This window comes from Pleurodeles waltl, chromosome 3_1 (assembly GCF_031143425.1).
Source record: "Pleurodeles waltl isolate 20211129_DDA chromosome 3_1, aPleWal1.hap1.20221129, whole genome shotgun sequence".
Lineage (NCBI taxonomy): Eukaryota > Metazoa > Chordata > Amphibia > Caudata > Salamandridae > Pleurodeles > Pleurodeles waltl.
In genome coordinates, this window is record NC_090440.1 from 1309287402 (window position 1) to 1309310085 (window position 22684).

Sequence of the window (22684 nt, forward strand, 5' to 3'; positions counted from 1 at the left end):
TCTGCCCCCTTTGGGAGCAGATTGGCCTATTTTTAGAAGGCCCACCTGTCCCCAAGGGGGGCAGAAAGTCCAGCAGAGACCAGGGAAGATTTTTATTTTTTTTAAAGAGTGTGGGGTATTGCCATACCCCCATCCCAAATAAATAAGGACAAAGTTGTTCTGCCCACCGGTGGGCAGATGGGGCAATTACCTCCGATTCACTCCCCGAGGGTAGAAAACCTACTAGATGCCAGGGAATTAAAAGAAAAATAGTAGGGTGGTGGCTACCAACCAGTATGGGCATGATTATGCCCCCACCCCAAATGAAGGGGGTAACAGTCTTTCAGCTCTCTCCCGCACACTAAAACATCTTATCCCATGGCAAGCAAGAGGACATTTGATTATTTGGGGTTTTGATTTTCCATTTGGGCCATGAAAGCTTGTCTAACTCTCAAAGTTGTCCCACTTGGAATGGTGAGGGCTACACTTTCTGGACTTTGGGAAGCTGCCATGTAGAAAAATCTACAAGACTTAGATACATTTGAGAACGAACCATCTGGGTGTGTCCAGGGTGGTGTGCTTCACATGCACCCAGCACCATTTTCTTACCCACAATGCCCTGCAAACCTCCAACTTTGCTGAAAATCACAAATTTTTCCCACATTTTTGTGGGGGAACCTTCCAGAATTTGCAGGAATCCACAAAATTCCTACCACCAAGCATTGTCTCATCTATACCAATACAAATTCTGCCCCACCTGTCAGCCTAAAAATGTTTTTTTTCCAAACTGCCCTTTGAGACCCGCTTTGGTTCCCCCTTATTTTCAACATGTTTTTGGCTGTTCCCTGTCACAGGCACTTGGCCCACCTACACAGTGAGGTATAATTTTTACCAGGAGACTGAGGGGATCGTTGGGTGGTAGGAAATTTGCGCCAGTGCGGTGATCCCACACAGAAATATGGGCAAACTTTTATTTTTTAGCTAAATTTGAGGTTTGCTGAGGATTCTGGGTAAGAAAACACTGGGGGATCCAAGCAAGTCACACCTCCCTGGACTCCCTTGTGTCCAGTTCAGAAATGTTTGGTTTGGCAGGTTTCCCTATATGGCTGCTGAGCCTAGGACCAAAAACACAGATGCTCCCCCCTCCCCGGCAAAAAAAAAACAGGTAGTTTTGTATTTGATCATTTTGATGTGTAGACATAGGGGGTCATTCTGACCCCGCCGCCGGCCTGGCGGGGCCCGCCAGAATACCGCTGCGCGGTCAAAAGACCGCCGCGGGTATTCTGGGTTTCCCGCTGGGCTGGCGGGCGACCGCCAGAAGGCCGCCGCGAGCCCAGCGGGAAACACCCTTCCATGAGGATGCCGGCTCCGAATGGAGCCGGCGGAGTGGAAGGGGTGCGACGGGTGCAGTTGCACCCGTCGCGATTTTCAGTGTCTGCATGGCAGACACTGAAAATCTTTGTGGGGCCCCCAGGGGACCCACGACACCCCATACCGCCATTCTCTTCCTGGCGGCCACAACCGCCAGGAACAGGATGGCGGTATGGGGCTCGGGAATCCCCATGGCAGCACAGCAAGCAGTCTTTATCAAGTGGTAGGTAGTCTGTATTCCACTTGATAAAGACGAGAGTCAAAACGTGTGCCGTGGGGTCTGTCTTCATGCTGCTTTAAATAAATGGAAATTGAACAGAGAAACCTTCGGGAGTGCTGCGTATTTTTGGCTTTGGTGTTATATATATATTGTGAATGTAAACAAGGTAAGTATAGAGTTACTATTCCTAGCTCCACTTCTACTTCCCTTAGTAAAATATATATATATATATATATATATATATATATATATATATATATATATATATATATATATATACGCGCACACATATGGCTAGATAGATGTATACAGTACACATATTTGAAGTAAAGTGAATAGTGTGGGGAACATTTAGTTCATATTTTCCTGATAGTGCAGTCCTGTTGACTTTTATCACTTATCAGCCCTCTTAATCCTATACCACAGTTACATAGTTGAACTGGTTACTGGTACATGCCCTCCAAGTACAAGAGGTTATAGATCAGCGATACTCAAAGTACAGCCAGGGGGCCACACACAGCCTTCCTGGACCATATTTGCAGCCCGTGCTTATCAGCAGCACTGAGCTGCTGTTTATTTGAGTCAGCACTAAGATGGTAAATACATAGGTAAGCCTTTATTTAAGGGTTAATTGAAGTTAAAGAAAGGAAGTAACTTGGTTATCCTGCGCAGTTAACTTTAGGAAAACCTTTATTTTTGAAGGCATCTTGCCGCAAAAGTGTACAAATATGAAAATGTCTCTTCAAAATTCAAAAAGTGTATTTCATTCCATTTGACCATAGTACATTAACCCTAGGTGTTCTAGTTTCACATTGGGCAATTCAGCCGCTGGATGTATATGCTTTGCTTCCTCTATACCCAACTTACTGAGACCACTCCCACCCCCTTCCCCATCCAGAAAATCCGACTGCCACCCTGCTGTTATCAATGCGGCCCTCGTTACTTCACAGACCTAACTTTTTGTCCCTTGAGAGAATGTTTGTGAGTACCTATATTCTAGATATTAATCCAACTGCGGAACAGACACTTACAGAGCAGCAAAACAGCTGTGATTTGTAACGGCGTAACTACTTAGTTATGACACCACTTCTCTGTGTGCTGATGGTTGAGAAATTGCACTTGCACCAAATTCATGATGTAACCATCCAGGCAGTCATGCCTGGGATGTCGCTAAGGTAGTATGTCAGCAGTACATCATAATTTTTATATGACAGACGTTATATCGCAGGTAAGTACATCAAGAATCTTTCCAATGAGAGTACTATTTCAGCACTTTCAGCTCACATCATGAGCAAGGCTACGGAGTAGCCAAAATGCATAGTCTTAGCTGTATGGAAAATAAAGCAAATTGCAGAGTAGCCCCTGTTGAGTGCCAGCGCCTGTGTTTGATGAGAGTGGCGATAGGAATACAGAAAAGGAGAAGGGCATTCATTTGATTAGCAAGGCACCCCTTCCCTTCCACCATTCTTTACACACACATATACATATATGTATATAATATGGATTAGAAATACCACTTACTACCTAGCTTGCAAAGTAAAGTACTCTGGAAGTCAATACCCTGATGTATTGGTAACAACATTAAATACATTGATGTAGCATCTGACACTGGAGAGAGGCGGAGGGAAAGTGTGGGAAACACACCAGATGAAGGCAAGGGGGGTCACCAGAAATGGCTGCTGCATCTATACAGCGAATTCTTGATGCCCAGTCCGTTGTGCATCAAGAGACAATTTGAGGGAAATAATTGAATAGACCTATGTCCATCGTGATCTTCCTGAAATGGATCCCATATGGAAGGGTCCACTAAGAAGAGATACAGAAGCAAGCAAGTTGAGAAATACCTCCCTCGCTTTTATTTCTTACAAGAGGTTGTACATTATATCCCTCACAAACATTCTACAACTTCTGAAAAATGAGTTTTCTCGGTGTCCATCAGACGTTTAGATGCCTATCTTCAAATACCAATGCATAAGTCTTCACAGCAATACCTAGGATTCTGTGTCCTGGAAGACCATTGTCAGTTCCATCTTCTGTCATTCGGTCTGGCTTCTGCCCTAAGAATGTGTATATAGCTCATGGTACCAGTGGTACACAGAATCCATTCTCTTGGGCTGTCTGTGTTTCCTTACCCTGATGACTGGCTGCTTGCCTCTGATTCCTTTTTAAGGGGTCAGAGGATTTTTGGTCAGTGATTACAATCTTAGAAGCAGATGAGTTTTACAAAAACACTGTCAAATGTCACCAAGTTCCCAGTCAGACATTACAGTTAATGGAAGCTTTATTCAACACAAGCATTGAGGAGGTTTTTTATCCAGATCACAGTAAAATAAAAAAAGATTTCACCTACAATCACTCCTGTTCAAGTCCCACATAACAGCACCAGAATAGTTCAGAGTTTCAGGGGACATGGCTTCCACTGTGTTACTAGTTCCTCGGTCCCATCTTCACCTTTACTTTTTGGTCATTCATTTTTTACAGAATTTGAATCCAGCATCAAGGATGTATGAGGAGCTAGTAAAGTTTCCGCTCAGATTTTTCACAGTCTCTAGTGGTGGCTGGAAGCAGAGAATCTGGACAAAAGTTGCCCATTTCATCTCCCCCTTCCCAAGATATTGTCTGTGGTAGCGAGTGATCTGGGTTGGGGGAGTTGGTCAACATTGGACTCAGAGGTACAGAGCAAATGGGACCCATAGAATCAGAGCAGGTCTCCCAATTGGAAAAAAACAAGAGCATTTCTGTTAGCTGTGCAGCATTTAACACACGGAAGCCATTTGCAGAGTTTGCGATTGTTCTCTTGATGTGCTTGCAGGAGGCCCATACCCCCATTTTGCAAACTTCACTACTGGTTGACTTGGATTATCAAGTTCTTTGCAGCTACTGTTGCACATCCACTCAGAGAGGAGTAGCTCTATTGGTGCAGAATAAGAGTTGGGTTATTGCAGTACATAGTTCAGATCCAAATGGTTGATGACTTATCGCGACTCTAGGAAAATATTTTTAATGGTTTTGTTGGCTGAGTTGTATCAATGTCCTGAGCTGTTGATACTTTGTGGTGATTTAATGTCACTTTTCATTCTGGTTCTGGCTCTTCGCCTTTTAGGGGACTGAATATTGTTCCTAATGTGAAGAAGTACCTTAGGGACACTTTGAGAGAACTAATGGCTTCCTACCTACCTTATAGACATCCGGCAGAATTGTCGCCTTAGGGAGTCTGGGTGTACCTTCTATTTGACTCCATAGCCTTCATTGTTGTGGATTCATATGTTTCTTGTCAGTCACTATTTATTATCCCTCCTTCGTATCCAGCTGAAATCGGAGAATGATCTCTGATCATAACTCATGGTCTTCACTCCTTTCAGTGGGCACTAGGTCTGTTCCTACACCCTAAAAAAACAGGGCAGTCACCAGGTTCATGGACCTGGTACTCCTACTCGCGAAAGTGGAATTACGGGGACCTCGAAGTCACAGACCCTCCCCCAGTCATTTGCCCGGACATGGCCTAGTGCAGGTGTGAGTGACGGTGGAACTGCGCGGCTCCAGAGATTCCCGATATCACATCAGTGGGATGCTAGAGAGCTTTAGAGGTGACGCAACAGCTCATGGCTCTCCTGAGTTACCCCATCTGTTACAATCATGAATCTGGAACCTGGGTTTCCCCCCTGAGACCCAGACCTGCCACATGTCACATATATCTCCCCGGGCACACCTCCTGATCACCTGACACTGCAAGAGGGACTCACCTCTACTCTTCCCCATATCACCCCCTGTGGTCCCCATTCCCCTGACTCCACTTTCTGCCTGCACCATAGTCACCCTGCTGCCATGACATCCTACCTGGTCATGGTGGCAGGCACACGCATGCGTGTGCTGATTGGTTGGGAGCATTCTGGGCACCTCGTGTGCAGCAGCAGCAGCATACCCTTAGTTCGATTCCCTACCTATGCCATAGTGTGGCTGCACCTGACTGCATTACTTATCACTTCTTCTTTGGTGTGGGACTTCTACATCCTGTGCACTGATGGCTCGCACCTGTTCTTAACTGATATGTAGTTTGTGCATTTCTGCTTTAATGACTATGTGTATAAAATTAAAATAGAAATACTTTTAAAAAAATCAGGCGATCCACTAAGGGATTTAATTGCGTCGGCACAGTGCATGGGCTTAAAATGACCGTAATTATGCCACAGCGAGGAATTCAGGACTTTCCTAGGTATTTGTTGTTATTTGATTACACCGTGGCTGTAATTGTATTTTCATTAAAAGCAGATATTCTCCCCTCATGCGTGCTTCCTTTCATATCCCCCACAGTATTCTTTTTGCTGACATCGAAGGCTTCACAAGCCTGGCCTCACAGTGCACAGCTCAGGAGCTGGTGATGACCTTGAATGAGCTCTTTGCCAGATTCGACAAGCTAGCTGCGGTACGTGGATCTTTTCTTTAAACTTGCTTCCCCTTCCCCCTCTTGAATAGAAACATTAAACATTGAGTCTCATAGCCATAATTTCCCTAAAAGGCACATAACATCAGACATGAATGTATTTTCCTCATGTGTTTTTTTTCACCTCTTTTTTTCTGCTGTAGGAGAATCACTGTTTACGGATAAAAATCCTGGGAGACTGTTACTACTGCGTGTCTGGGCTGCCAGAGGCTCGCGCGGATCACGCACACTGCTGTGTGGAGATGGGAATGGACATGATTGAGGCGATTTCGTAAGTCACCTGTTTCCCAGCTGATATGTAATACTATGTTTTTATGGTTTTAGTATCACATGAACGTCCTTGCAGTGGCTGCGGCGGCAAACCTCAAGTTGGGAGGTGGGAGGTTTTGGGACAGGGAGGGGACTGGACAGGGAAAAAAAAAAAGAACTTAACTGTCCTGAAGCTGCTGGCCACCTCGTTCTTCTTGTTCCTGCTGCTGCTGATGGTGTCCTAGCAGTCCCTGAGACACCAGCACAAGCTCCCCCGGTAATCCTGGTGCTGCTTTCATGCTATACCTAGCCTCAGGGCAGTGCCATGATTCGTCTGAGCGGCTTGGTCTGCCGCTCAGACACTGCATGGGAGTTTGCGCTGTTTCTCCAACTCAGCTGTGTAACACAGCTGTGTTGAAGAAACCTAAGTGTGCATGTCCGTTTGGCCGGCCCAAGACGCTGGTCTGACAAACATGCACACTTAGTTGCACTACACTGCCCCTCCCCTCCCCATGGCTCAGCCCCGTCCCTCCCTGCACATGCTGCCTCAGCTGAGCCAGCAGCTGAAAAATAACAGAAAATATTGTTTTATTTTTCAGTGCTGGCTCTTAGCCAGAGGGGCGATGCTCCTCTGCCATTGCAGAGGAGCCGCTGCTGCCTCCTTGATACCATAACAAAGGCTTGCAGCTTTTTCTGTCCTTTGTTGTATGTACCGCTATGATGCGCTCTCTAAGCTAAATGAGCAGCCCCTCTCCTTGTGCCATATTTCCCAAAACTCTGAACTGCAGCAGAGACTGTTCCCTGAGGGACTTCCTCTTGCAAACTCTCAGGGAAAACAGTACATGCCTGGGATCGTAGAGGCCTATCTTATCTGACTGTCAAATGTAAAGAGAGACCTAAATAAATGATTCTATTTATTAACTAAGCTGCAATAAAACCATACGTTTTCACACACTTGCTTAGCACTCTAGACGTCATCAACCTAATCTTCTCCTAATCCATAAAATATATATAACAGAACAAAAGATCAACACATTATATAGAACCAGTAAATATAGTTTCACAATATCCCTTTTCACAATATCCTAAAATCTAGTCATTGACTTGTGGAACTCGTTTTCAGCTTTCTTACACTTTTCATTTGCTTCCTTGAATAATATGTTTTTAGGAAATATTTTTGCAGGTAAAACTTTATAAAAATGTTACATTTAAAACACATTCACAGTCACACACAAACTTTCACAGATACAGAATAAGATGCACTTGCATACATTTATGTTCAGTGCCGTACCTGCAAGCACAATCAAATACCTCTGATAAATGCCCAGCAGAGAGCGCTCTGACAAGCTTTGTTTTTTGATCAATGAACACTTCCTCTGTGTACTTCTGATCCTAATCTAACCCTCGAAAAACAGTTTCAGATCACATATGGACTTTTAGTACTCCGACCATGTACTGGTGATCCACATCTTACGCCATCCTTGTGCTAGATGTTTAAACATATGGATTTGTGCCACATTTGTAAAGGCACCACACATGCATAAACAACAGAGTTGATGAGGTATATCAGCATGATTGATAGTTGTTTACGCTATTTTCTTTCATGGTAGCTATGCAAGCTTTTTTTCAGAATTTACTCTTACAGATCGCCACTTCTATACTCACTGAAAAAGGTTAAAGTAACTTTAGAGGTAGGTGTGGTAAAAAGAACTGTTTTTGTTTGAAAAAAAATCTTAGTAGTTCACTGAAAAAAAACAAAGGTAAGAGTGCCAGTATAGTTAGATAAATATCTGATTAAGAACATTAACGTTTTGAACTAAAAACAAGCATTGGCAAAGCCAATAGGTCTCGTCTATGCGAGAGCTATTGGCTTTGCCCATGTGTTTTATTCATATTGTACACCAGCATGGCTGATATTCATCATGACTAAAAGTTAATGACGTAGAGGAGAGTCATGTGGAGTGTCGTAGAGTGGAATAGCAAAGAGTGGAGTAGAGTGTTGTAGAGTGGAGTGGCAGAGTGTTGTGTATTGGAGTGGCAAAGTGTGGAGTCGCACAGAGTTACATAGACTGGAGTGGCGTAGAATGGACTGGTGTAGAGTGGTGCAGAGTTTAGTGGCATAGAGACCAGTGGAATTGAGTGCAGTGGCATTGAAATCAGCAGCATACAATGAAGCTACATAGAATGCAGTGGCATAAATTAGAATGGTGCATACTAAAGTGGAGTAGTGCAGAGTGGAGTGGCGCAGAGTAAAGTGGTGCAGAGTGCAGTGGTGTAGAGTGGTGCAGAGTAGAGTATAGTGCTGTATAGAGCAGTGGCACACAGTGGAGTAACTTAGAGTAGAGCATTTGTAGTAGAGTGGTGGAGAGTGCAGTGTTGCAGAGTAGAGTGTCAGAGTGCTGTGGTGTAGAGTGGAATATAGTGGCGTAGAGTACAGTGATGAAGAGTAGTGTGGCAGTGGCATAAAGAGCAGTGACATAAAGTGCAGTTTTGTAGGGTGCATTGGTGTTAAGTGCAGTGGTTACAAGTAGAGTGGTATAGAGTGAACTAGAGTGGTGTAGAGCAGAGTGGAGAAGACTAGATTGTTTAAGAATAGAGTAAAGTGGTGTACAGTGGAGAGGTGCTGAGTAGAGCGCAGTTGCGAAGAGTGGCATAGAGTGGAATGGCATAGAGTAAAGTTGTATAGAGTGCAATGGTGCAGCGTAGATTAGAGTGGCGTGGAGTGTATTGGAATATAGTGCAGTGGCGTAGAGTGGAGCTGTGCAGAGCAGATTAGTGTGGCCTATAGCGGAATGGTGTAGAGTGCATAGAGGAGAGTGGTACACGGTAGAGTAGAGAGGCATAGCGTGAAGTGGCATAGAGTATATGGCGTAGAGTGGAGTGGTGTAAAGTAGAGTGGTGCACATTAGAGTGCAGTGTTGTGGAGTGGTGCAGAGTAGAAAGGAGTGGCATAGAGCGGAGTATGCATGGTATGGTAGCGCTCTGCTATTACTGACAACACATTTTCCATTAAATGACCATTACATTTGCACAGACATAAGTTTTACTAATAAAAGTATATGGTACACAAACACAAAATGTGTGGAAATTGAATCACCAAGTGTAATGTTTTAAAATTATTTCAAAGTATTTGTTTCCATCACGCTTCAGAAATAACAAAAAGAATGTGCTTTTGGGTTAAATCGAGTAGCTGATATAGTTGTTTTAAGACCTCTTTTATACCGGATAAGGATATGGCCTACTCCTGAGTTGGAAATATATAAGGTTTCATTACTTGACATACTAAAAAGCCAAAATGTTGCTACAATTCCATGGATCAGACATGTGTCCCATTGGTTCCGTGTGTTGGGACTGGGTGATTACTGGGAAAATCCTTATAATTTAGAGAGACGTCATAAAAATGTTCTAAAATCAGTTTACTGGTACTATGCAAGGGACAACTACATAATCAGTAAATCACATGGTTGTTTGACTAATCTTTATACTGATTTTAAATGGCTTCCGCAATATGAACCTTATTTAGATATTATACCCGATCTGCAGGGCAAGAGTTTGTACGCAAGGTTTCGGTTTGGAACTCTACCATTGCAGTCCTTAACCAGTACCTGGGGGCCATCCACTCTTTCTGATTTATGCCTTGTATGTGCAGGTGCCCCAGAAACTGTTGCTCATTTTATGTTTTTTTGTCCTGCATATTTTACCCCACGGTCAAGATGGATTCGTAAAATTCGTCGAGATATGGGATTAAATAATTGTACTTTTGCACTAAGGATTTTAAAAAGTCATAGCTCATTTGATCTGATTATTGCAGTTAGCAAGTTTTTAGTAGCTGCGTGGCATATAAATCGCTGTTTTTTTAAAAACCAAGGATTTATGAAGATGACCTTGATGGAATTCTTAGGTGTATCTTGATTTTATTCACGTGTATCAATGTTTTATACTGATTGTAGATGATGGTATTTAATTGTGATTATTTATTGTACTGTGTAGGCTTTGATAGTCAACGGACCGAATAAAGCTTTTCTATGCTATGTTAAATGTGTTTTGTTTGTGTTCCTAATTCTGATTTATTCTGAAATACTTACTCAGTTCATTTAAATGTTGTTGTGTGCTAGAAAAAACCTCATTCCTACCCCCCAGGATTCAGCAAGATTGTCACATATATCCTCTCATTTTGAGGTCAGAGAAAGGAAAGTAAACCAGCGGCCTTGGAAGACAGCGCCTGACAATTGACTTCTGTCTTTGAATGCACAGCAAACGTAACCAGATAATAACAAGATTTAAAGGCATTTTTTCAAAAATAGACTTTGTGCAATATAGTAAACCCAGTTTAGGCAATGGGAGTGACAAACTGAACCTACAGAGCCTAAAGCTAATAAAGCTAGCAAATAGAAATCCAGAAAAATTGAGTTACAAACCACAAAGCCAATGCTAATCAACAGATGGAAAGCATTCCTAGGTCAACCTTCTGCAAGTCCCCAAGAAGTCTTTAGCAAACAAGTCCACTGTGCTGTCTAGTAGGCTGCCACCTAAAAACACAGAAATTCCCCAGTAATAGTTAGCAGAGATAAGTATATCTTCCGCCTTTACCATGCACTGCTTACGACCACATATTACATCAATCATTGCATGTTCTATATCATCACTGATGACATCATCCAATGAGTGTGTTAGTTTGTTTTTAAGTTTACATAGTGGTGGGTAACTACCATATTGCCTTTCTACCTAATTTTGTGCAGCCTGTCTCCAGCTAATGGGTGTAGGTGTTTACAAAACAAATGACAGTTGATGACTTGTGTCCAGGTTGTTCCACACAAGTATTTTGTTCTGTAGAAAATGTTTCCTACGAAGCAAAGATTCTACGTAGTAGATACTAAGGGCCTGATTTAGAACTCAGTTGACGGGTTACTCTGTCACAACTGTGACGGATATCCCGTCCACCAAAATCTAAATCCCATAGGCCGTAATGGGATTTAGATTACTGCGGACGCGATATCCATAACCGTTGTTACGGAGTAACCCATCATCCGAGTTCTAAATCAGGCCCTAAGTATTGTGAGCAGGCTATAGTTTTTTTAACAGAAGTGGCGTAGCATGTCAATTTCAACATAACTTCGAAGACTGGGTGCAGCAGGTACTAAGACATGCTTGTTTAGCTTCAAAAGATGGGTTGTCTGTAAAGCTTTCACCACACTATGAAGGCTGCATGTAGAGTGATCTTTAGTATCCCCAGACCGTGGGTATTTTTAATGATAGTGTCTCTTTGAAAAAGTTTAGCATACAGTGAACCTTGTTCTTAGTAAATACTTTTTAAGACTCTGTGGTGTATTTTTCATGCAAATTTCACTGTCTACAAGCAGTGTGGTACACAGTTAACTCTCTCCATAGAGTAAACACTGTTTACAGTTCCTACTTTTCTACTTGTATCGACTTCATTTCTCACTGTAGGATCGGTGACTGTGAAGGGGATTGATACAGATGAAGGCTGTCCGTAGTAGAGCATTATTTATGAAATAGAAGTTGAGTATAGTTGCACATAACACAAACTAGCTACACTTAAGGGTTTGGTGTGTGTGATGGCATTACTGATTCTTCATATTATTCTAAGCTATTTTGTACTTACTTTCAGACCTTTAATGCCACAGTCTTTCATTGAGTAATGTGCTCATAAGAAGCTTGGACAATGTCATCAGTGATGTCTTTTGAGATGTCATCAGTGATGTCATAAATGATCTAATAGAACATCTCATGAGTGATGTATTGTGTGAGGTCATAAGCAATGCCTGGCAGGGGGGCAAGTTACAGTTTGCTCTGTTAACTATAACTGGTGAATTTCTCTGTTTGTTTATCGTTCAAAAGGTTAATGTTCTTACTGAGATACTCACCTAAATATAACGTTACTTTAACATTTCTTTTTTAGTGAATTTTTAAGTTTTTTTTTTTTAAACATAAACAGATCTTTCCATCAGGCCTCAAAATAAAGTTTCTTTAACCTCTGGTTCTTTTAGTGATTTTATAGAGTTTTTTTAATCGAAATAATAATGTAATGTAATAATTTATTAACCCCCAACCTGCGCACAGCCTAGGAGTGAGCACAGCAGATGGTTGGCAACAGGCCCTGGCCAACCCACTGGAGACAGCCAACTCTCTCCCCTCCCCTGCAGAAGGTTACCCCTGCCATGCACAGCCTTTGGTGTGCGCAGCATAGGATTAGCCTCTGGGCCCCAGGCACCCCATCCCCTGGGGCATGCCTTAACTGCCCTGGGGACTCCTTCCCCCAGGGTCATATTCCAATAAAAAAAGGAAGGAGGGCCACATGGTCCCTCTCCCCAAACCCTAAAAGGTGCCTGCGATCCCATCCCTCATGGCGAGATACAATGCAACAGGGGAGAGGGCATGCAGCCTCACTCCCTAATCCTTCTTGGGCCTGAGGACCCATCCTCTTGAGCCAACTGCTTTCTGTAGCTGCACTTTTGTGGGACAAGACTAGATTAAAAAAGTAGTCTTTTAGGTGATCAACCATGCTACAGTGGATGAATAATATAGGAATCATGTCAAAAGGCGTGTTAAATAATAGTTCTACTGTTTCTTCTACAGTTTCATATATTGCAACATATTTTTATGGACAGTCCACAATACATGGCCATCTGACACTCCTTCTATTGTTAGATTAGACTGCTGGTGCAGATAGAGTGGCAGTCATCATATTATCTTGAAAAGGGATGCCTGCTAAAGTTAACAAAAGGGCATTATGATCACTGTCTGCTCTGTCTATAACCTTCATGTCCCCCATGTTCACCCAAAGGTGTAAATCCAACAAAATATAATCAATGTTTCTTGTAAACATAGGCCTCTTGAAAGTGTGCCTAGGGCTGTGATCAGAGAGGGAGCTATCATTACAGGCCCACAGCCCATGTGTGAAAGCAAATGTGGCTAATTGGAATACTACCAAAAAGATCTTTTTTAAGTCAGGGCTTGTTATCTTAGGGATGTTCCAAACCCTATCTTCCTCTTTCAACAAGTCATACATAGTTCTATGAGGTTAAAAGGTTGTATTGAAGTCACCTGCAACTAGCAAGGTATAACTAGCAACGTCGTGATCCAGATAATCATCCAAAATCTGGAAGGGTTTGGGGTTCTTATTCCCCATTTTGCAGCGATTGTATGCATTAAAACATTAAATGGAGGGCAATTTGTAAGAGGAAATGAGGAGCCCTAGTATAATCCCAGGATCCTATATCGAAATATTTTTATTTTTATGTCAATTGACACTTTAATTCAGATAGTTATTCCCCAAGATGGACGGCCAGAGGTAGATGGTACTGATTCCACAATAATAATGAAGGAACCTGATCTATAAAATGGGGAAACTGTCCATGTTTCTGAAAGAAGAATACATGAAAAGAATCAATAAAATCCCCCCAACTTGGGTGCCCGAACTTAGATTTCAATCCTGCTACATTCCAGGAGAGTAGCTTTAATGGAATCTTGCCTCGTTTGTGCACAGTTTCTGTGCAAGGGTCAAAATTCTGATGAACAGAGGATCTTAACTCTAACTGCCTAGGCTTACCATAACTATTCTCCAGATTCCCAGATTCCACACTCGTTCTCCCAGGGAACAGGGAATGGACCCTGTAATGATTGTGAAATGGACTGTAAGCAAATGGCACTAGATGATTAGTAGATAATAGTTTAGTACAATTTTTTGTTTGTATTTTATTGTGCATTAGTTGTATTAGGGATGTGCTCTTGATTTATTGTGAGGTTAGTAGAGATAGAGATAGAATGATAGGAGTGGATGTTTGGAAAGGGGAAGTAGTAAGTTGTTTTGTAAGTAATGGTCGTGTGTGCTTGTTGATTGGGTGGTATGGCTGAAAAGGAGAACTGAAAGATTGAGAACAATCTTGGGGAGTTCATAGTAGTCTGAAAGTTTGAGAAGATTCAAAGTGAGTATGGATGGGAAGGAACATTTGTTTTTTTATAATAAAAAATGTAAATGTATACTTACATATAAATCATACACACACATGATTCTTGGTAAAGTTTGTTTTATATATATATGTGTACATATACATATATACACATATATATGATAAATAGATATATTTTTATCTTTTTTTAACATTACCCACTGGTGCTTGTCAGTGGGTAGTTACAGTTGGGTCTGCTTTCCCGTAGGAAATTTTTTTTTGGTTTAATAACTTTGGTACCATCTGAAACATCTTCACGAAATTTCCCCAAAAATGTTCATTCACCTCAGCTCAGTCCCAAAACCAAATTTCCCCATTCATTGTCCATAGACTTCTTTTTGGCAGAACTACCGCAAAACTTCTGAATGGAATTGCACCATGATGATGATAAAAAATACTTTATTAGTTAATAAAAACTATAAAACGCATTGAAAACATAAGCCAAGTTAGCAATACCAGGGGTGATCTTACCCATTCCCCCAAAACTCTCTTCTGTTAACATACAAAAGCTCTTATATTCAGTAAAATGCAGGTGCAAAGGTGTTGAGTAAATATACACATACTGAAAGAAATACTCAGAAACAATACTTAGGCAGAAAATCCTACTATCCCTTTTGACATGGCATATCACATTTAGGGCCAGATGTAGGTAAGTCCTGAATTGCGACTCGCAATTTGTGAGTCGCAATTCAGGATGCAGGATGGTGGTGGGGGTTGCAAAGGCCTACCTCATTAATATTAATGAGGTGGGTCGCAATTTGCGACCCCCTTGCGACTCGCAGCACTCACAGGGATGGTGGCCTGCTGGAGACAGCAGACCACCATGTCTGTGACTGCTTTTAAATAAAGCAGTTTTTTTTTTTGTAATGCAGCCCGTTTTCCTTAAAGGAAAACGAGATGCATTACAAAATGAAAAAATTAAACGTTTCGGTTTCATTTTTTCAGAGCAGGCAGTGGTCCATAGGACCACTGCCTGCTCTGAAAAAATGTTTTCCAGGCCATTCACAAAGGGGAAGGGGTCCCATGGGGACCCCTTCCCTTTTGCGAATAGGTTACCACCAGTGTGACACTGGTGGTAACTGCGATTGCTTTGCGACCGCGTTCGCGGTCACAAAGCAATGCAGCATCGCACAGCGAGTCGCAAATAGGAAGGGGAACACCCCTTCCTATTAGCGACTCGCAGTCCTGTTTTGCGAGTCGGTAACCAGGTTACCGACTCGCCAAACGGGAATTAGGCATTGCGATGTCGCTGTTTGCGACGTTCAAAACCTTTGCTACTTCTGGCCCTTAGTCTTTACAAGCCGAGCTATTGTACTAACAATCCCAGAGTGCATTAGCCCATATTAGAAACACCTAAAACCTGGGTGCGATTCCTAGACTGTCATCCTAGTGTCCATTAGGACCTTACATATCACATTTAGGCTTTACAGGTGGAACTTCCCGACATTAAAACAATAATTTGTCAAAATAAAACAACATGATCATAAAAACATCTCTATCCCTCACACTCTGTGGCATAGGAAGACAGCCCCTGCTCCTTTGTTAGTGGGAGCGAAGAGGTAGAGACAAGGGAAATTAAAATTCTCAGGAATTGGACTAGCCTGATGTTTAACATTCCATTACCTGGGTCCGATGCTGAAATGACCGCTGACCTACAGGACCAAAGTCCTAGAGCGTTAAATTCCCTTCTCAATAGGTCCCTTCTTTGTCTTTGGAGAACTGGACACATACAGACCACATGGATCAATGTCTCCCTTGTCTGGTGGCATAAACTGCAATCCCGGGTTTGTATCTCAGCCTCATTTTTCCATTTAGGTAGAAAATCAAGGGTTGGAAGAACTCCCAATCTATGCCATAAAAGGCCCTGTTTATATTTCAGGGGGTAAAGGAGCAGACAGAATGGGTGGTTCCGTACCTAGTCTATACAAGTTTAAAACCAACCATCCATGAGATCTTTTGGATGGCTCTTCCATATCTCCTAGCCAGTTTAAGATTTTAGCTGATTTTATTTACTGCTTTATTAAAGGCAACCGTGCAATAGTTTTTTTTTCAAATGCTCCTTGAATTTACGATTACCCCTTTCCAAATTAATTTCCTCCCAGACTAGGTTGGCTAGCGTTCCTTTAGTAGCATGACTTTGTTTATAGCAAGCCTTAGTAAAAGCGGCCAACCTATCCAGGGACTGCTTTACTAGGGAAAATTCCAATCTAATTTGGGCCGGCGAAGCCGATCTGGGTAGCCAAAAGACTTGCTTATACGATTTAATTAATAGCCTATCTAACAGGGCCACCTCCTCTCCCCTCATTATTTCTGCACCATAGGAGAGAGTAGGTAGTAATTTGGCTCTCATAACTATGGTCATCGGCTTGAGAGGGCGCCTGAGGATTGATTTTGCTAAGTTCCCAAAAGCACGATTTAGCGCTTGGGCCTTCTCCCTGATTAGTTCTATATGGCCCGCGAATGTACCTTTTGAGTCAAACCTGACCCCCATGTATGTATATGCTGCCACTTCCTCTATATGGCACCCATTCAAATACCACTTACGAGACATAGAGGGTTCACGGTTAAGGGGGATTATTTTATTTTTACCTTGATTTATTTCCAGATCGTTGGCCTGCACATAGCCCCCTAAACTGACCAGGAGCTTCTGTAGACCTACTCTGAAGTTGCTAAACAGAACCAGGTCCTCTGCATAGAGTAGATTAGATATTTGGCGGCTGCCAACAGTGGGGGAGTGGGCTGGCTGGTTGTCTAAAACTGGAGATAAATCTGATATATATAGATTAAAAAGGAGTGGAGCTAAAACACAACCCTACTTCAATCCGGATGAGGTCCTAATAGACCTAGATAGGTGGGAGCCGTCCCCAAGTTTATTTTTTACCCAGGTATTTGAATAGAGCATAACAATGGCATTCAATAAGTTTGCTGGAAGCCCCCATTGCTATAATTTTGCCCACAGTTTGTTTCGAGGAACACAATCAAATGTTGCTTTAAAATCCACAAAGCACATATAAAGGGGCGTCCCTGTACCTTTGCTCTGTTAACTATTAAACTAAGAGCCATAAGATTAGTTAGGATGCCCTGCTTTTTAGAAAAGCCTGTTTGGTTAATGGGGAGCATGCCATTGTCCAAGGCCCACCGTTCTAAGTGCTGCAGGAGACCTGTAGAAAAATATTTTACGGTCCACATCCAGTAGGGCAATTAGACGATAGTTGGATGGTTGGGACGCTTTTCCTCCCTTATAAAAAGGATGGATTATCGAGCCCCTCCAGCTGTCCGGGATTATACCTGTTGCCAAGATGTAATTAAACATAACAGTAAAGAAGACCACCCATCTTGCTGTCAACTGTTTAAACAGGGCCTGGGGTAGACCGTTAGGGCCAGGTGCACAGTCTGTATGTGATAGTTCTATTATTTTTGTTAGTTCAAATGGGGTGAACGTGATGGATTCCTGGGCTTCTAACCCACCGGAGTCCTCCTCCCATTGGGCTGGGCCAGCATATACTGAGGGTGCCTCCTTCAGGTGGGATTTCAGGTATCCCACCCATAACTCCTCATTGAGATTTGTGTTGTTGGCTGCCCTGGGGCCCTTTTCAATACTATTAACTAATCTCCACAAACGTCTGGAATTTGCTGATGCATAATGTAGTTTTGCCCATAGGGTTTCTTCTTTTGATTTTTTAAAAAGCCAAACATCCTGTTTTAGGAGCTTCCTTTCCACCCGTAGAGATTTTAAGATGGATCCGTCTTCCGGGCATTCCCGCAGTTGCTTCAAAAGCCTATTCACCACCGATTTCCTCAACTGTATTGCACAAGGCATACGTGTGTTGTTGCTATGTCCCAAATATGCACCTGTAGACCTGCCCTTTTGCCAGAGATTGATTAATAAGGTTTTTTGAGAAAGTTTTCCATATGGCAACTACATTCCGAGGTTCCTTTGCCAAGCTTTCCAGGGTCACGACTGCTTCCTCCACTTGTGTTTTAACCGAACGGTAACTCCTTTTTAGTCTTTTTAAATTTTTAGAACTGAGCTCACCCTTAAGGAGATTCAATTCATCCTGGATACGTACTTTGTTCTGAACTGTGGTTATTTGAGGGTAATTGTTGCTACCTGGATGATCTTGTATTCTGAAATCACTCCCCAAATGAAATAAGGAAGCGCTTACCAGGGTATAGTCTAGGTGTGAAACCACCTTTTCCAAGGGTCTTGTCCAGGCAGGTGGAATGTCCGACGGTAGCCGCCCATTCAATGTGAAGAGACCTGCTAACTCACAGCTTTTAATAAACGTTTCACCAATTTTATCTTTCTTCCTTTGAAGAGGTAGAGTTTGAGTAGGCAGTGGGACTGCTATTTGCACGTGATCCTCACTTGGTGAATGAAATAGATTAAAATTATAATCGCCTGAGACACACCAGTGGGTAACTGTAGGAGGCTGGACTGGCTTGTAGTGAGTACCAAGGGGTACTTGCACCTTGCACCAGGCCCAGTTATCCCTTATTAGTGTATAGGGTGTCTAGCAGCTTAGGCTGATAGATAATGGTAGCTTAGCAGAGCAGCTTAGGCTGAACTAGGAGACGTGTGAAGCTACTACAGTACCACTTAGTGTCATATGCACAATATCATAAGAAAACACAATACACAGTTATACTAAAAATAAAGGTACTTTATTTTTATGACAATATGCCAAAGTATCTTAGAGTGTACCCTCAGTGAGAGGATAGGAAATATACACAAGATATATATACACAATAGCAAAAATATGCAGTATAGTCTTAGAAAACAGTGCAAACAATGTATAGTTACAATAGGATGCAATGGGGAAACATAGGGATAGGGGCAACACAAACCATATACTCCAAAAGTGGAATGCGAACCACGAATGGACCCCAAACCTATGTGACCTTGTAGAGGGTCGCTGGGACTATTAGAAAATAGTGAGAGTTAGCAAAATAACCCTCCCCAAGACCCTGGAAAGTGAGTGCAAAGTGCACTAAAGTTCCCCTAAGGACAAAAGAGTCGTGTTAGAAGAATAATGCAGGAAAGACACAAACCAGCAATGCAACAACTGTGGATTTCCAATCTAGGGTACCTGTGGAACAAGGGGACCAAGTCCAAAAGTCACAAGCAAGTCGGAGATGGGCAGATGCCCAGGAAATGCCAGCTGCGGGTGCAAAGAAGCTTCGACTGGACAGAAGAAGCTGAGGTTTCTGCAGGAACGAAAAGGGCTAGAGACTTCCCCTTTGGTGGACGGATCCCACTCGCCTTGGAGATTCCTGCAGAAGTGTTTTCCCGCCGGAAGGACGCCAACAAGCCTTGCTACACGCAAATCGTTCGTTTGGCGTTTTTGGACGCTGCTGGGGCCCAGGAGGGACCAGGAGGTCGCAATTAGGACCTGCAGAGAGAGGGGACGTCGAGCAAGACAAAGAGCCCTCACTAAAGCAGGTAGCACCCGGAGAAGTGCCAGAAACAGGCACTACTAGGATGCGTGAAACGGTGCTCGCCGAAGTTGCACAAAGGAGTCCCACGTCGCCGGAGACCAACTTAGAAAGTCGTGCAATGCAGGTTAGAGTGCCGTGGACCCAGGCTTGGCTGTGCACGAAGGATTTCCGCCGGAAGTGCACAGGGGCCGGAGTAGCTGCAAAGTCGCGGTTCCCAGCAATGCAGCCCAGCGAGGTGAGGCAAGGACTTACCTCCACCAAACTTGGGCTGAAGAGTCACTGGACTGTGGGGGTCACTTGGACAGCATCGCTGGATTCGAGGGACCTCGCTCGTCGTGCTGAGAGGAGACCCAAGGGACCGGTAATGCAGCTTTTTGGTGCCTGCGGTTGCAGGGGGAAGATTCCGTCGACCCACGGGAGATTTCTTCGGAGCTTCTGGTGCAGAGAGGAGGCAGGCTACCCCCACAGCATGCACAAGCAGGAAAACAGTCGAGAAGGCGGCAGGATCAGCGTTACAGAGTTGCAGTAGTCGTCTTTGCTACTATGTTGCAGGTTTGCATGCTTCCAGCGCGGTCAGCGGTCGATTCCTTATCAGAAGGTGAAGAGAGAGATGCAGAGGAACTCGGCTGAGCTCATGCATTCGTTATCTAAAGTTTCCCCAGAGACAGAGACCCTAAATAGCCAGAAAAGAGGGTTTGGCTACCTAGGAGAGAGGAAAGGCTACTAACACCTGAAGGAGCCTATCAGCAGGAGTCTCTGACGTCACCTGGTGGCACTGGCCACTCAGAGCAGTCCAGTGTGCCAGCAGCACCTCTGTTTCCAAGATGGCAGAGGTCTGGAGCACACTGGAGGATCTCTGGACACCTCCCAGGGGAGGTGCAGGTCAGGGGAGTGGTCACTCCCCTTTCCTTTGTCCAGTTTCGCGCCAGAGCAGGGGCTAAGGGGTCCCTGAACCGGTGTAGACTGGCTTATGCAGAATTGGGCACATCTGTGCCCAACAAAGCATTTCCAGAGGCTGGGGGAGGCTACTCCTCCCCTGCCTTCACACCATTTTCCAAAGGGAGAGGGTGTCACACCCTCTCTCAGAGGAAGTTCTTTGTTCTGCCATCCTGGGCCAGGCCTGGCTGGACCCCAGGAGGGCAGCTGCCTGTCTGAGGGGCTGGCAGCAGCAGCAGCTGCAGTGAAACCCCAGGAAGGGCAGTCTGGCAGTACCAGGGTCTGTGCTACAGACCACTGGGATCATGGAATTGTACCAACAATGCCAGGATGGCATAGAGGGGGCAATTCCATGATCATAGACATGTTACATGGCCATATCCGGAGTTACCATGGTGAAGCTACATATAGGTAGTGACCTATATGTAGTGCACGCGTGTAATGGTGTCCCCGCACTCACAAAGTTCAGTGAATTGGCTCTGAACAATGTGGGGGCACCTTGGCTAGTGCCAGGGTGCCCTCACACTAAGTAACTTTGCACCTAACCTAACCAGGTAAAGGTTAGACATATAGGTGACTTATTAGTTACTTAAGTGCAGTGTAAAATGGCTGTGAAATAACGTGGACGTTATTTCACTCAGGCTGCAGTGGCAGGCCTGTGTAAGAATTGTCAGAGCTCCCTATGGGTGGCAAAAGAAATGCTGCAGCCCATAGGGATCTCCTGGAACCCCAATACCCTGGGTACCTCAGTACCATATACTAGGGAATTATAAGGGTGTTCCAGTAAGCCAATGTAAATTGGAAAAAATGGTCACTAGCCTGTCAGTGACAATTTGGAAAGAAATGAGAGAGCATAACCACTGAGGTTCTGATTAGCAGAGCCTCAGTGAGACAGTTAGTCACTACACAGGTAACACATTCAGGCACACTTATGAGCACTGGGGCCCTGGGTTACCAGGGTCCCAGTGACACATACAACTAAAACAACATATATACAGTGAAAAATGGGGGTAACATGCCAGGCAAGATGGTACTTTCCTACACAACCCCCCCCCCCCCCCCCCCAAACGAAGGACAATAAGACTAGGCATTACCTGATGAGTCTTCATTGTCTAAGTGGAAATATCTGGAGAGTCCATCTGCATTGGAGTGGCTACTCCCAGGTCTATGTTCCACTGTATAGTCCATTCCCTGTAGGGATATGGACCACCTCAACAATTTAGGATTTTCACCTTTCATTTGTTTTAGCCAAAGTAGAGGTTTGTGGTCTGTCTGAACAATGAAGTGAGTGCCAAACAGGTATGGCCTCAACTTCTTCAGAGCCCAGACCACAGCAAAGGCCTCCCTCTCAATGGCAGACCAACGCTTTTCTCTAGGGGGCAACCTTCTACTAATAAAAGCAACAGGTTGATCCTGGCCCTCAGAATTAAGTTGTGATAGGACTGCCCCTACTCCTAATTCAGATGCATCAGTTTGGACATAGAATTTTTTAGAGTAACAAGGGCTTTTCAGGACAGGTGCAGAGCACATGGCCTGCTTCAGCTCCTCAAAAGCTTTCTGACAGCTTGCTGTCCATAATACCTTTTTAGGCATTTTCTTGGATGTGAGGTCATTAAGAGGGGCTGCAATGGAGCCATAGTTCTTAATGAACCTCCTGTAATACCCAGTGAGGCCTAGGAAGGCTCTCACCTGAGTCTGAGTGGTAGGGGGAACCCAATCAATAATAGTTTGGATTTTCCCCTGAAGTGGTGCAATCTGTTCCCCACCAACAAGGTGTCCCAGATAAACCACCTTACCCTGCCCTATCTGGCACTTTGAAGCCTTGATAGTGAGGCCTGCCTTTTGCAGAGCCTCCAAAACTTTCCAAAGGTGGACCAGGTGATCATCCCAGCTGGAGCTAAAGACAGCTATATCATCCAAATATGCTGCACTGAAAGCTTCCAGCCCTTGCAGGACTGTGTTCACCAACCTCTGAAAAGTGGCAGGTGCATTTTTCAAACCAAAAGGCATTACAGTAAACTGGTAATGTCCTCCAATGGTAGAAAATGCAGTCTTAGGTTTAGCATCTTCTGACAATTT

The 22684-nt window shown here is 43.8% G+C and overlaps 1 protein-coding gene across 2 annotated transcripts in view; it reads left to right on the forward strand.

Annotated features, from left to right (window-relative positions):
* The window catches only part of ADCY5 (adenylate cyclase 5), a 1737221-nt gene that overhangs the window by 883783 nt on the left and 830754 nt on the right, over window positions 1–22684 (forward strand). For both annotated transcript variants that reach the window (XM_069224661.1, XM_069224662.1), the window contains exons 4-5: window positions 5882–5993; window positions 6155–6282. In XM_069224661.1, coding sequence (XP_069080762.1) covers window positions 5882–5993; window positions 6155–6282 — 240 coding nt within the window. The remainder of the gene's footprint in view (window positions 1–5881; window positions 5994–6154; window positions 6283–22684) is intronic.